Raw genomic sequence first — 15,416 nt, 5'->3', positions numbered from 1 at the left:
GTGAAGACCAATCATTTGGGCTAGTCATTATCAAGGGAAGTAAATATCTGGCATGTCTATCACTAGATTCACACCTACTACTGAAGGAAGATACTGCTAATCAGTCATCATACTCATTCATGCTGATTATTTGGCACCAGAGTCTTTGCCTGGTACTCCAGATAGCCACTGCTAGGCAGTATCTCAGCAGCATTTCACATGGCTGGCCATGTCTTCCTTCTTGAAACTCTGTCTTTTCTTGGGTTCCACGTCATTACTGTCTTCTCTTTTTCTCCTCCTTCGGTCTCTTTTTTAGTCACCTCTATATGCTTTAATTCCTCTTCTTAACTTTTAGATATCCAAGTTGTTCAGTTCTTAGCCCTCTTCTTGCTCATCCATTCCCATGGCTTTAAACACCAGCCAAATGCTAATAAAAATGTATGTCTATAGGCCAGATTCCCTTCTGAGCTCTAGGCCCCTCTGACAGCTGCCCACTAAAATCACTATTTGATAGATTCACAGCCCTTTTAAACTTTAAATGCCCAAGATGGAAATCTTATTCTTGCCTCCAAATCCTGTCTACCTTTTATAAGTCTTTTCTTCATCCCATCTTCATAACTATCCAGGAAATGTTTTAAATCTCAAGTCCTTTTAAAAGGCTTACAATAAGACTGTGCATGATGTGGCTTTGTTTACCTCTCTGGCCTTCATGCCATGCCGTCACTATGTTCCAGCTACATTGGCTTCTCCAGAAGTGCCATTTCTCCCCAGCATAGGACTTGTACTCTTGTACTCTTTTTCATCTGCTTAGAATGATTCTCCTTCTTCTCTTGGCTAAGTTGTATTTGTCCCACATATCTCACTTCCTCAGAAAGCCCTCCAATCTAAAAGCCCCCTCATAATTCCCTATTAGTGTAGGTAAGTACTGTTTTCCTTCATAACATTTACCATATTTTAAAATGACAATTTGGTTGTTGCATTTACTTGCTTGATGCCTCTTTCCCCTAGTAGAATCCTAAGTCCTATAAAGACAGGGACCATATTTTGTATTTATCATGGTTATGTACTTAGTGGTTATCACAGTACCTGCCACATAGCACATACCCAATCAGAGAATTGGGTTTAATGCCAAAGGAAACCTGTTTGTCCTTCTTGCTGGCTGTGGTGGACATGCTATTGCTGCTCCTTAAAGATTAAATTGACTTTTAGGAGACAGGAATGAATGAGTCTTGTTACATGGGGTTATAGTTTAAAATAAGTAGGACTGTTTAAAGAGCAAATATGTTTTGCCATAGATTGTTCTTTTAGACCAATATTTTATTTATTTTTGCTTGAGTCTAATTGAGTTGAGTATAATTGTTAGAGCACTGCAATCAGTTTGTTTTTCTTTTAACTTGATAGTTCTTTATCATTTTTCTTTTGTTGATAATTAAATCTAGGTTTTCCCAAAAGACATTTTGTTCAGATTAAATAACAGTTTAGAGAGTTCTTAGTTCTTTCCTTTATATGATGGATCCTTTGTATGGATTGTACAGATCACAGTATTTGACTGAGATAATTGCTGTTTAATTGCTACTCCTTTCTTCCATTACCGTGTTTTATTGATTTAGAGATTCATGGCCTCAATGACTCTATCTTTTGAGCCTTCATATTTGGCAGCTGGTGCTTGTCTTAAAGTATATGAAAATTATCTGGAAATTGCTACATATTTTGGAATATTTAGAACTCTCACTAGAACCTGTAGAGGAATTGTTGAGTCATATGATTACATCTTGACTAACCAAACCCTTTCATGAGGCAGATTAGGAGATCAGTGTAGTTTTCTGAGATATATTGACTGTTTGCATTAACTAATAAGAAGCACTAGATTTATTCAAAAATTTTGTCCACATGTTTTTTTCTCTCACTTTGAAAAGAAACTTTCAAAAAATACTTGTTGGTGAATTTTCTCCTTACAAAGTACATTTTAAAATGTGAGCTTCTGTGGTCAGATACATAATTTGAAGGAAGGGATTCTATAAATAAATATAATTTTTAAGAAGTTAGAGTTAAAGCTAACCTTGAAAGAATAAGCAGTTTCTTCTACTTTGAGACTGTACGGTGTCTCAAAAGAGATTTCAGAAAGTTACTGGAGCCTCCATTAGTGCCTTTTGGAAATACGAATTCATCGTGGGGGAAACGTTGTCAAAAGACTTGTACAACTTACAAAAGTAGAATTTAAATAACATATTTGTTTAAAGGAAAATAAAGTGAAGGCTACCTTCTGTGAACTTATACCAGAAAATGGCACAGATAAATTAGAGATCTGGAAAGAAATAAGTAAATAAATTGGTCCTTTACTTAGAAAAGTGAAACATCCTGTTAAACTTGTAGCTATTTAGCCTCTCCAGTATTCATAAGAAATGATATTTCATAAATTTAGATTTCACAGGCATAAAGGACTGAAGAGTAATAACAGGTAAAAATATTGTCTTAGTAGAATCAGCATTAAATTCTTAGTTCCTTTATTTCTATCATTTAATATTTATAAAATTCCAGCCATGTTTAAGACAATGACCTTGAGAAGAAGAGGCTAAATATTTTTGAAGATACATAAATCAATAGATTAACTAATCTCACTCATATACAAAAAGTTCCTGAAGAGCTGTAGTGTATGAAAGAAGTAGAAGACACAAAATTACATAGAGAATGGTATGTGATAAATGGCTTAAATACAGGGCATTAGTGTATTTTAAACATATAAGTGAAAAAGTGTTCAGCTGGAATGATCAGGGTTTATTTAATTGGAAAATTAATTCTGTATTCAGTCCTTGAAGGAGAGGCAGAATCTTAATAGGTAGGAGCATAAACAGCTGCAAAGAATGGGAAGGTATATTCTAAAGAATGTTGAGTAATTGTTTTAACATATGTTATTTTATTTTTATTATCTTCTATTAGGTAAATTTCAAACTCAGACAGGTATAGAGAATAATACAATAGACATTTATGTACCAACAACCCAGATTTAACCACTTAATATTTTGCTGTAGTTGCTCTGTCCCTCCCTTGAAGGCAATCACTATTCTAAGATTGGTATCTTTTCCTTTTCTTTTTTGTTTTTATACTTTTAATGTAGATGTAGGAATCCATAAACACTTATAGTGCCATGTTTTGCCTTTTAAAAATGAGTATAAATGCTAACATATTAGAAGTATCCTTTTGCTTTTTTTCACTCAACTCTACTTATCATTGTGGCCATGTATCCAAGTTGATATAGGTGGCTTCATCTCATTTAAATGAGGTGTACTAGCTCACCTTTTTGTAAAATCATGTCATTTATCAAGTTTTGCTTTTACATGTACCTTACCTTTCTTAAGTAACAGCATTGTGTTAGGAAATTTACTTTGTGCTCTTGATTTGAGAAGTATATTAGATTAAGTTTGTTTTTAAAATTTTTGTCCAGGAAATCCTTGCACGAGGAATTCTTCTTCCATTAATAAATCAACTCAGTGATCCTGATTATATTAATCAATATATCATATGGATGGTATGTACTTTGTAAAATTACAACTCTTGTTTTTAAAACAGTATTTTAAAATGTACAAATATGATTTGGAGGTCAGGATGATTAAGCAATAATTTATTCAAGAAATTAAGTAAAAATACATCTAAAGATAATCTTTATATTTTCAGTATTTCTATTTGCTTACGTGTTGAATGTACCAGCCAAATTCTCTGTAAGAAAGTTTGTTGATAAGGTAATCTTCCTTACAATTTTGGTGCTGTTTCTACTTATTTAAATTTAAAAAAGGATATTTTATTGTCTGTGTGTATATAGATGATGAGTATTTTTAAAAACTATTTGATTTTAAATACAGCTGTGTTCTGAACTACTTAAATAGTATGTACTTTACATTTTATTCTAAATTTGTTTCTGTAAGTTGCTTAGTATGTCTATAAGATAACTCAGTTTTCTTATTCGTCAGATATATCAAAGGGTTGGTTAGTGGTTATTAAGTTACTAGCTCTGATTTTTTTTTTCTGGTTATATATGCTTTCAATAAATTCATGGCTGAGGAAGAGTGTAAATGGGCTATTACTGGGAATACTTTGATAGGTACTTCTAGGTCTTTGATTCATTTTTTTTGAATCTGAAATTTCTTCCCCACAGTGTCTTCTGTTAACTCAGTCTAGCTTTCCTAGGAAGGAACTACTTGATTGTTCTTTGTTTAACCATATCCATTATCAGACTTGCCATTTTTTATTGCTGTTCCTGTTGCAGTATTTCTCTCTCCCATCAGATGGTGGGTTACCTGCAGGCAGAAATTATCTTACTATCTTTGTGTTCCTAGAGCCTTTCATGGAGGGTACAGAACTTGATTTTTCCTTTCCTTTGTCAGCTTCTTCAGAGTCCTGCTAGGCTCTACTAAGAGCTTTAAAAATATGCATATCCGCTTAATTAAAATTTTAAACAATACATGTCCTTTGCTTAGGAATTCTACTCCTGAAATTTATTCTAAAGTGCTAATAAGCAAGTTTGCAACAATCCGATTTAAGGTCATTAATGACAGTGTTGCTAGTAATACTAAAAAATTGAAAGCAATTTAATTGTCCCACATAGAGGGATAATTTAGGCATATTGATAGAATAAAATACTATGCCGCCATTATTATGGTAGTGTATCTTTATGAATATGAAAAGATATGCATATTTTTATGTGAAAAGCATAATTAAATATGATGTAGGTATAGATATCTAATCTTTTAAAAAATAAATATATAAGTAATTATATATTTATGAATGACTGTGATTCTGATAAGATGTATACTGACTGAAATGTTAATAGAGAGGTAGGATCCTGAAAGTTTTAATTTTTCTCTTTTGTTTATATATTTCACTTTACTCACAAGGAGTATTGGTTATGTAACAAAATGATTTTTTAAGAAGTAGGAAACACAGGTCAAATTTAAAAACAAGTAATAAAGCAAGAGTAAATGACATTAAAAAAATTTTTTTTGTAACACAAAAATGGATATTGTATACTTACCTTAAATAATCAGGGTACAGTACTGTATAATCTTACCTATAGTACAGAAAAGGATGCATGCTTACCAGGATGTTATAGTTATCTCTCACTCATGAGGTTAGGAATTATTTTTATTCCTATTTATATTTTTCTTCAGTTTTCAATATTTCTTTTGCTAAGCTTATATTAAGTATATAATTAGTTATATGGGAAAAATGTTTTGGGGGGATTTAACACATACTCAAAAAAGAATTCAGACCATCAAATTTTTACTTGTTTTCCCCACAGTTGGGCTGGTACTATTATTGTGTATGATGGGTGGGTCTTTTTGTTATTTAATGAACAGGAATTGATCACTATTGTACTTAGCTATAAAATATCAGAAAATATATTTAAAAGAGAAGAATATATCAATAAAGGATCTTTAGCCTACTTTGTTGTCTGGTTTGCACACTTTTGGCATTATTTGTGTGGAAAACCCTTTACATGTGTAGGTATTATAAAGATTAAAATTGGCTCAGTTCTTACTCTTTCACCCAGTTAAATTTCATATTAATGATATCTAATTGTATAGTTTATTTCTATTTGAAAGGAAAAGTTTAGAGCAGTGTAGTAGTAACATACATCTTTTCTATATAAAGTGTTCGTGTTACCCAACAATAGTTTAAAATTTTTAAGTCATTTCTAAAAACAGTGTGGACGGATTTGCATTATTCATCTCAAAATATATATTTTATTTCTTTTTAAGACAAACTAGTTAATGTTAAGTCCTATCTCTGACTGTGGAATAGAGTACCTAATTGGTTCATATTGTTACCACCCCCCCACAGAGCAGATAAGTGAACAGCTACGTAACTTGTTTCTTAATGTATTCTTAGAAAAATCAGGTCTTTAAAAACCTACTTCTTGTTGTATTATTGAAGTAAAATTTATACCAAGTGAGAGAAACTGCCAAGTAGTACTACAAAGTTGTGTTATAATTCCGTACTTCCACTCACACTGTTTGAGAGTTTGGTCTCTCCACATTCTGATAGACATTTGGCATTGTCATTTTGTTATGGTTAACTTGCACATCCTTGATGACTAATGATTTTGAGCATTTTTTCATGTGTTTATTGGCCTTTTTTTTTTTTTTTCCGTAGCTCCGGACTTACACAAATCCCCAGTGCTTTGACTCCTTGTTTAGAATGGACAGTGTCCCAAGTTGACTACCTTTTCATAGCTCCCCTTACTGTTTCACTTAGCTTAAATTTTGTTGGCAGTCATACATTCCTTCACAACATCCTCAACTACCTTCCTCTCTCTCTCACTTTATTATTTGCTTGGTGAAACCACACTCTGGTTAAATCCAACTTAACCTTCTACTCCGTTCCTATTCTTAAATAGCAAGTGGCTGGAGAAAAAAGATGAAGTAACAGTTATTTATGTGATGTTATTTATGTGATTCTGTTAAATTTATGTCAGAGAATGCCACTCTTCTGTTTAAAACTCTCCAGTAACTATTCCATTCAGAGTGAAAGCCAAAATATTTACTAAACCCTACCATATTTGCCCTCCATTACCACTGATCTCCATTACTCTTCTACACTTCTTTAGTTTAGCTCTAGCCATCATGGCTTCCTTGCTATTATCAGACATTCTGAGCATGCTCTTTACTTTGTAGTGTGCTATATATCTTACTTACTTTCTTAATAGTCTGTGACCCACAGGAATTTAAGTACCAAGAGTACAGAGATTTTCATTTTGTTTTGTTATAAACAGTGGGGATATAGAGGAAAGTTGTGCCTGGCCCATGGTAGGCACTCAAGATTCTGTTTTCACCTAAGCGAGTCTCCCTCCCATCTGTATTTTAAACTTTATTTTCAGATCCGTGATTCTAACTGCAACTATGAGGCCTTTATGAACATTATTAAATTGAGTGACAATATTGGAGAGCTAGAAGCAGTCCGAGATAAAGCAGCAGAAGAATTACAATATCTTCGATCTCTAGATACAGCTGGTGATGGTAAGTATTGATAATTTATTTAAGCATAAGAATGTTTTACTTCTTTAATGATTACTGTGTCTTCAAACAAAACTTTAATTTACCTAAGTGTCATTTGATGCTATTAGTTGTTTTCACCTTAAGTAAATCTGACTTTTATTATGCTAATATGTGCTGAGACTAAAGCACGATAATTTTCTGAATATGAGACTCTTATTATTGCAGTTATCTCTGAAGTAAAGATAATTGGCATGGTTTAATTTTAATTAAATAATTTCACTGTAAAATTTCCAGTTATTTCTTTTATTAAATAAAATAATTGCTCTATTCATTGGTTATTATGTTAAATTATAGTAAATGTATGTTTAAAGTATTTCACAAGTAACACTGCCACTTTCTACCTCATAATCAATTTGTTTGTTTTTAGATATCAACACCATCAAAAATCAAATAAATAGCTTATTATTTGTAAAGAAAGTATGTGACTCAAGAATACAACGGTTGCAGTCAGGCAAGGTAAGTAAAGTACTTTTGAATTAATATTTAGTTATAAATACTTTATATTCATTAAAACGTCTAGCAAATGACAAAAGGTAGAATATTAACCAGTGTAGCACTCTACAAAAGAACTAAGAATTTAGAAAAAAGTTTATCTTACACAATGTAGTGTATTTGTTAAAACAAACTAAAGAGATAAAAATGCTGCATGAAAAATACTGAAGTAATTAAAGATTTTATTTCTTGATTTATATATTTATCTACTCATGTATTATTTATTCAAAATTCAACATTTATTATATTTTGTACATTGGGCACCTTTTTCTAGATGGACCTAACAGAAATCTCTCTCATGGAGCTTACATTTCCATAACATCTTACAGGAAAACCCGGACGAAGTTTTTGGCCAACCCAGTAGTTGTTGAATCAGAAAATTAACCAATATATAAATTGATGTATTATGTAAAAAATGTAAAAAATAAGTAAATGTGAAAAAAATCAGTAAAGCAAAGTAGGGTGATAGAGAATGTCTGGGAGTGTTTTAGATATATGCTGAGAGATTTGGTGACATTTGAGCAGAGAGAGATGTGAATAAGGAGAGGGTCCTGTGAATTTTTTTTTTTTTTTTTAAAGGAATCTTGCAGGCAAAGGTGAGAGCATGCAAAGGCCCTGGAATAGGAAAGTGCCTGGTGAGTTAGAGGAAGTCATTGTGTCTGGTATGGAATGCATGAAAAGGATTGTAGTAGGAGGAATGAAATTAGAGAGGAACCTTGGGGTTTACTGCCATAGTAAGATTTTAAAAAATTCTAATTGTGATAGGAATCCATTGGAGATTTGCCCTGGCAAGTGACATGATGTGACTTATGAGTTAAAATGATTACTTGGACTCTGTGATGAATAGATTGTGGTGGAGTGGTGGGGACAAGAATGGAAACAGATCAGTTACAAGACTGTTGCATTAGTTCAATAAGAGATGGCTGTGGAGGTTCATGTGAGAAGTAATTAGAGACTAGATATAGTGCTAACAGGATTTGCTAATGGTTTTAAATACAGGGTGAGAGAGGAAAAAAGGACCCAAGGATGATTCTAGAGTATTTTGGCCTGAGCAACTATATGAACAATGTTGTTGTTTACTAAAATGGATACAGCTGAGGGAGGAGGAAGTCTGGAAGAGAGAATCAAGTTTTGAATGTTTTAGTTTGAGATCCCGGTTTGACATTCAAGTACACATGCTAATTCGTAAACTCGAGTTCAAGGGAATGTTTAGTGATGGAACAAACTTTGAGAATCCTCAGGATTATCAGATGTTTATTTAAAGTTAAGAGACTGGATGAGGTTACCTAAAAGAATGAGTTTAAGTAAGAAGATATCAAGGACTTAGTCCTGAGGCCCTGCAGTTACTTAGTGTTTAAGACAAAGTGAAAGATCTAGCCAAAGAAACAGAGTGACTGGTGAGATTGAAGGAAAACCTGGGAGTGTGATATCCTAGAAGCCAAGTGTAGAAAATGTTTAAAGAAGTGAGAGATCAGGTATATCAAAGGCGACTAATAAGTTGAGTAAGATGAAGATTTAGAATTGACTATTGGGTTTGCCAGCAGGGGAATTATTGGTGATCTGATGATAGCATTTTGGTGGAATAGTGGAGAGAAACCCTGACTGGAGTCAGTCCAGGAGAAAATGGGAAGAAGTGAATTAGAAACTGTGATTATAGGTAGCTGTTTGGAAGAGTTTCATTGTAAGGGAGAAGCAGAGATTTGGGGCTTTAAAACGTAACAAAAACATTTTTTACTACCTTTAGTTTTTAGTCTAGTCACCTTTTTCACGCTGGTTTTCTATTGGAAATTTATTTGTGACTCTCTGGTCTTGTAATTTTGCACTGTACTTAAATTCCTTGAGGAATGGAAGACTTATTTTTAAAAATCTTGAGTTCAGTTTGCTAGTTTAATTATAACTTACATTACTTGAGGCCCACATTTGTTATTTATATGTGTGTGCGGGTGTATGTCTGTCTGTCTTTGTTTCAGTTAACTATATTTTAAAGTGAGTTTATACATGCATGTAAATTCAGAATAGAAGAATAATATGGTTTCACTTGTTCTTACTGTTTCTTTATCTAGTTACCTTACCTAGATCTTAAGAGTTAATGATCTGTACCCATCATTATTTAAAGTCTGTTTGCCTAAACACTTTCCGATATTGAATCCTTTTGAAATTTTGAAACCTTGTTTGGAAGCTTGTCAATTCTATTTTGAATATCAAGCTTTACCTTTTTTAATAGCTCAAGTCATAGTGTTTTCCTTTGGAAGAAAACTCACACTCTTCGCAGAGATGTAGTTTTTTAACCATGCTACTTATCTTAAAGTCTTAGGAGGTGCTTTGTTCTTTTTATCAGAAATAAAGTGATAGTGAATACTCTTTTCCATTCCCTATCTATAGAGGTGCTGCCGGACAGGAAAAAGAGGTGATAAAATCTGAGGAAGGCAGACTTAGGAGAAATCATGCGCTGGGACTAGACTGCTTTACCCCAGACATTTTAAGTTGGTAATCTGTTATTATTAAGTACTTATATGAAGGAGAGATACTAATTACAGAGAAAGCTTTTTTCTCCTTTTTTCAAAACATCTTCCTTTTCCTATGCCTAATTTAGTATCTGCTCCTGAATAAGGCAGCCTATCTAACTTTCAGAAAACCTGTCTATCTTTTTTTAAAAATAGAGGATTGTGAGACATGGATTTGGGAACGCAGAGAAGCTGGTGAAAATCATTCCTGGAAACACTATGGCTCTTTGTGGAAGGGGCAGCAGGTTTTGAGGACACTGACTCATTCTAACCAGCCTTGTCACCCCAGGCAACATTTCCGATCCTCAACTTTCTTATCTGTTGAGTGGGATTGGTAATATTTATCCAATAGGATTGCTGTGGAGATTAATGTGTATAAGGCACCTAGCACAATGCTGGACATGTAGATTCTCTAAATTTGAACCTGTTAACAAATTTTTTTTTCACCCTATGTAGGTAGTTACCTGCTCTCTTGCTTTGAAGTATATGTAATTTACTGTTTAGGTAGACTGAAAAGAATTACACTTTCTATAAAGATTATAGAATTTTTACTCCATTAGGAGCAGATTAACTCGGGAATATTTTCTGTTTTCCCAGTAGATAGACTTCAATCTGTACTTGAAAATACTGGGATTTGTTTATTCTTGAACATATTAAGGTGATCCAAATATCCCCTTTAGCTCCTAAAATGTTCATTTTTGTTTGGAATATATAGAGATAGAGAATCCATGAAAATACATTTAGATTTATTTTTTTATTAGAAGAAATGAGTGCTTATCATACTTTTAATGTGTATTTACTAAGCAGCTCTTAAAATAACTCTAGGAAATTCAGTGAGCTGATACTTTTTATTGGGCACCCACATGTACAAGAAGAGAAACCTTTATTTTTATTCCATTTTAACTTAAATTTTTACATCTGTGTAAAGATCTTTAACCTAGTGAGTGAATAGATGAAGTATTAATTTACATTGACTTTTATTTGTAGGAAATAAATACTGTGAAACTGGCAGCAAACTTTGGGAAACTTTGCACAGTCCCCCTGGACAGCATTCTTGTAGACAATGTTGCACTACAATTTTTTATGGGTAGGTAAATCCATTTTATAAAAATAATATAACCCTTGAAATTTTTAATAATTGTAAATATTGTTAAATTTTAAATACCTGGTATTAGGTGTGGCATATATATCTCTCTTCCACCCCTCATTCTCTGAAATACTTCCTTTTCTTTGGAAACCAGAGATTTATTTTGTTGTCGAGGAAATAAATGCTTATTTTAACTCCAATGTGCATTTGCTAATCTGCTTTTAAATAAACCCCAGGAGATTCTACTATGAATTTAAATTTAAGTTATTTGAGAAAGAATACTTTATCAGGAATACTTGGTGTGTATAACCTGTGTATATCATTTTGGTGCATGAATGGGAGAGGGCTTTATTTTTATGCCATTTTAATATATAAATATTTATTAATTTTATTAATATTACATCAAATTTGCTTTTATCTGGGGGACATTTCCAGCAAAACTCCCTGATTCTTCATTTCACGATCAAAAACAAATGCATGGCTTATTGAAGAGCCCAAACGTTATTTTTAATATTTATGATAATAGTAATATTGTGATTAATAATCTTTGTTGAGAATGGAAGCTGAATGTTGGTGAAGTAGTTTATTTCTGATGAAACCTTCCCTGGCAGTTTTATCCCCTAGAGATATTTTAGTGAAAAATCAGATTTTTTAAAAAAAATATGTGCTTCCATTTGTTTTTTCTGCATAACTGGTCTTCTCAGCCTAACCAGTTTATGATATAACTATTTTTTTTTTAACCTCAAGCATTTTCTAAACATGTTCAAAATGTGGAGTTTTAAGTATTTGAAACTTTAATCCTTCGTAACTTGTCATACAGCTGTATGCACCCCAAAATGTGTGACTTTAATATCTATGTTGTTATGGATTTTGGTAGATTACATGCAGCAAACTGGAGGTCAGGCACATCTCTTCTTTTGGATGACAGTGGAAGGATACCGGGTTACAGCCCAACAACAGCTAGAAGTTTTATCAAGTCGTCAGAAAGATGGAAGACATCAAACCAACCAAACCAAAGGTCTTTTAAGAGCAGCTGCTGTTGGAATTTATGAACAGTATTTATCAGAAAAGGTGAGAATATATTTTGATTACTTTTTTCTTATCTTCTCTGGCAGTATCATTGATAATGATTTTTGTAGTACTTGTAAATATCCATTATTCATGCTGCTATGCACAACTGCCTTACATTGCCTTATTTAATCCTGGTAATAGTATTATTGTGTATTATCCTCATTTTATAGGTGAAGAAACTGATTCAGTTAGAAAATTGAATTCACTTGTCCAGGGTCATGCAGATACAAAGTGACAGTTAAAATTCAAGGTCACACACACTGTAGATAATAGGTAGAAAGTAAAAGGATGGTAAAAGGTAAACCATACAAACAGTAACTAAAATAGAGCTGGAGTGGCTACACCAATATTCGTAATAGATTTTAAGACAAAAAATTGTTACTAGAGAAACGAGGAACATTTTATAATTCTAAAAGGGTCAGTTGATGAGGATGATAAAACAACAAAGCCCCCACATAAATGAAGCACAAACTGACAGAATTGAGGGAGAAGTAGACAATTCAGCAATAATAGTTGGAGACTTCAATACTCACTCTCGAAAACTGATAAAACAATTATACAGAAAATGACCAAGGGTATACAAGAATTGAACAGCCCTATAAACCCGTTAGAACTCTCCACATTCTCAGTGGCTTAACTCAACAAAGGTTTATTTCTCTTTCATGCCAGAGTCCAATGAAAGTCAGTGAGGCAGGGTGAGGAGTGGAGAGCGAGAAGCAGTGAATAATAGGGTGACCCAGGCTTCCAGACTCCTTTATTCTTAAAGACATTTATTTTAAAGTGACTTCCAGGGCTTCCCTGGTGGCGCAGTGTTTAAGAATCCTCCTGCCAATGCAGGGGACACGGGTTCGAGCCCTGGTCCAGGACGATCCCACACGCCTCAAAGCAACTAAGCCCGTGTGCAACAACTACTGAGCCTGAGCTCTAGAGCCTGCGAGCCACAACTACTGAAGCCCGCGCGCCTAGAGCCCCTGCTCCGCGACAACAGAAGACACCTCAACGAGAAGCCTGCGTACCACAAAGAAGAGTAGCCCCCACTCGCCACAACTAGAGAAAGCCCGCATGCAGCAACGAAGACAACGCAGCCAAAAAGGAAAAGAAAAAGAAAACACGGTACATCAAAACTTATGGGATGCAATTAAAGAAGTGCTTACAGGGAAATGTGTAGCCTTAAGTGCCTAATTAGAAAGAAGAAAGATCTCAGATCAACAATCTACGTTTTCACCTTAAAAATCTAGAAAAAGAAAAGCAAGACAAACCCAAGCAAACAGAAGGAAGGAAATAAAATAGTAAAGATCAAAATGGAAATCAGTGAAATAGAAAACAGAAAAAACAATAGTGAAAAATCAGTACGACCAAAAGTTGGGAAAAGAGCAACAAAATTGACAGACCTTTAGCTAGATTGGCCCAGAAAAAAGATACAGATCACCAAAATCATGAATGAAAGAGGAGGCATCACTGCCAACTCTATAGAAATTAAAGGGCCTATAAGGAAATATTACAAACAACTTTAAAACAACAAATTTGGCAACTTAGATGAAATGGACAAATTCCTGGGGAGACACTAATTGCCAAACTGACTTAAGAAGAAACAGAAAATATAGTAAATAAATTTAATTAATAATTAAAAATCATCTTTCAAAGAAAAGCCCAGGCCTAACTGGTTTCACTAGGTATGAATTCTGTCATACATTTCAAGAAGAAATAATACCAATACTTGACAAACTCTTCCAGAAAATAGAGAAAAATTAACATTTCCCAACTCATTTTATGAGTTGTGTCATTCTCATATCAAAGTCAGACAAAGACATCATTTAGAAAACTACAGACTAATATCCCTCATGAATATGGACACAAAAATCCTCAAGATTCAAGGTTACTCACACTCCAGTACTTTTAATGGCTATGCTATAATAACCTTTTAATTTATACTTAACACAAAAATTGTATTTGAATTTTAAGTATGAATGTTACTTGGAAACTGCTTATTTGTGCATTTGCTTACATTTTTGCCTTATGAAATATACCCTACTTAAAAGAGTACACAGTTTTTAGAATAATAGTAGAGCAAACACCTTTATACCCCATCCAGCTTTAGAAGTAGAACATTCATTATAGTTTTAAAGATCTCTATATATTCTTTACCTCTCCTTGCTTCCTGATGAAGCCCATTTTCTGTAATTATTCACTTGCTTTCCCATACAGTTTTATTATACCTGTATGTTCTGAACAATATTATTGCTTCAGCTTTCTGAGATTTTTGACATTACCAAAATGTCAGGAGAAAACTTTAGACATTTGCCTTCCAGATGGCTATCATTGTTGCCAGTCACAGTAAAGATGCCAACAATGGCCTGCGGTAAATCATATTTTCAAAGAATGGGACAAGAATAATGTCCTCTCATTTGAAAATGCATCAAGAATGAGTATGGTGAAATAAATGAACGTAAACAGAAATTTATATGCTTTCTCTAAAACTATTGAATGATTTTTGGAGGGACTAAAATAAACCTTGAAATGGATGGACTGAACTGAGTTTTTTATGTGTAGGCTGTAACAAAAACTCATATAATGAAAAAAATGACTCACTTTTTGGAACTAAGGCTATTGAGAACTCAAATATCACCAGAAGGGAACAGCTAGTTTAAAGAGGATTTTCTCACTTTCTTTACTAAAACTATAATTTATTTGGAATGCACCTTTACCACATTTAAATGATGTGTGTTTTAAAACCATTTTCCTTGAAAAGGAGAGGTTTAACTTATGACATTCATTATGCTTCGAAGTACTTAAAAATGGGCATTTTAGACATGGGTAGCCTGTATGATGAATTCATAGATGCAGAGGACCTGATAGACAAACAGCTAGTCTATGAAACAAATCTGGAGATACAAATCCCTACAGGTCTAAAAACCTGCTGTTTTTAGTGAGTAAAATCCCATTATTCTTTGCCTAAATGGTTTTATTGAAGGGATATTTAACTTGATGTCATGACATTGCACTGGTTAGAGAAATAATTGTGTGATATATAGCCTTAAGAGCAGAGCTGAAAGTCATAGTGAATTTTTTTTTATAGTTGATTGTACTTAGTTATACCACTGCGTAAAATAATATCCTGAAGGCTGCAGGCAAATCAGAGAAGTATCGTTTAAAAGGGCAACACAAAAATACCCTACAAGATCATGGAATAAAAAGAAAAGTAATTGTTTACTTTTTATTAAATATAGATATATC

The 15,416-nt window shown here is 33.3% G+C and overlaps 1 protein-coding gene across 5 annotated transcripts in view; it reads left to right on the top strand.

Moving 5' to 3' along the window:
* The window catches only part of SNX13 (sorting nexin 13), a 141,842-nt gene that overhangs the window by 67,147 nt on the left and 59,279 nt on the right, over positions 1 to 15,416 (top strand). For all 5 annotated transcript variants that reach the window (XM_032642868.1, XM_032642866.1, XM_032642865.1 and 2 more), the window contains 5 exons: positions 3,422 to 3,505; positions 6,851 to 6,989; positions 7,396 to 7,484; positions 11,012 to 11,111; positions 11,989 to 12,182. In XM_032642868.1, coding sequence (XP_032498759.1) covers positions 3,422 to 3,505; positions 6,851 to 6,989; positions 7,396 to 7,484; positions 11,012 to 11,111; positions 11,989 to 12,182 — 606 coding nt within the window. The remainder of the gene's footprint in view (positions 1 to 3,421; positions 3,506 to 6,850; positions 6,990 to 7,395; positions 7,485 to 11,011; positions 11,112 to 11,988; positions 12,183 to 15,416) is intronic.

This window comes from Phocoena sinus, chromosome 9 (assembly GCF_008692025.1).
Source record: "Phocoena sinus isolate mPhoSin1 chromosome 9, mPhoSin1.pri, whole genome shotgun sequence".
Lineage (NCBI taxonomy): Eukaryota > Metazoa > Chordata > Mammalia > Artiodactyla > Phocoenidae > Phocoena > Phocoena sinus.
The sequence above is the reverse complement of the archived record's forward strand: the minus strand, read 5'-3'. Positions and strand labels throughout refer to the sequence as shown.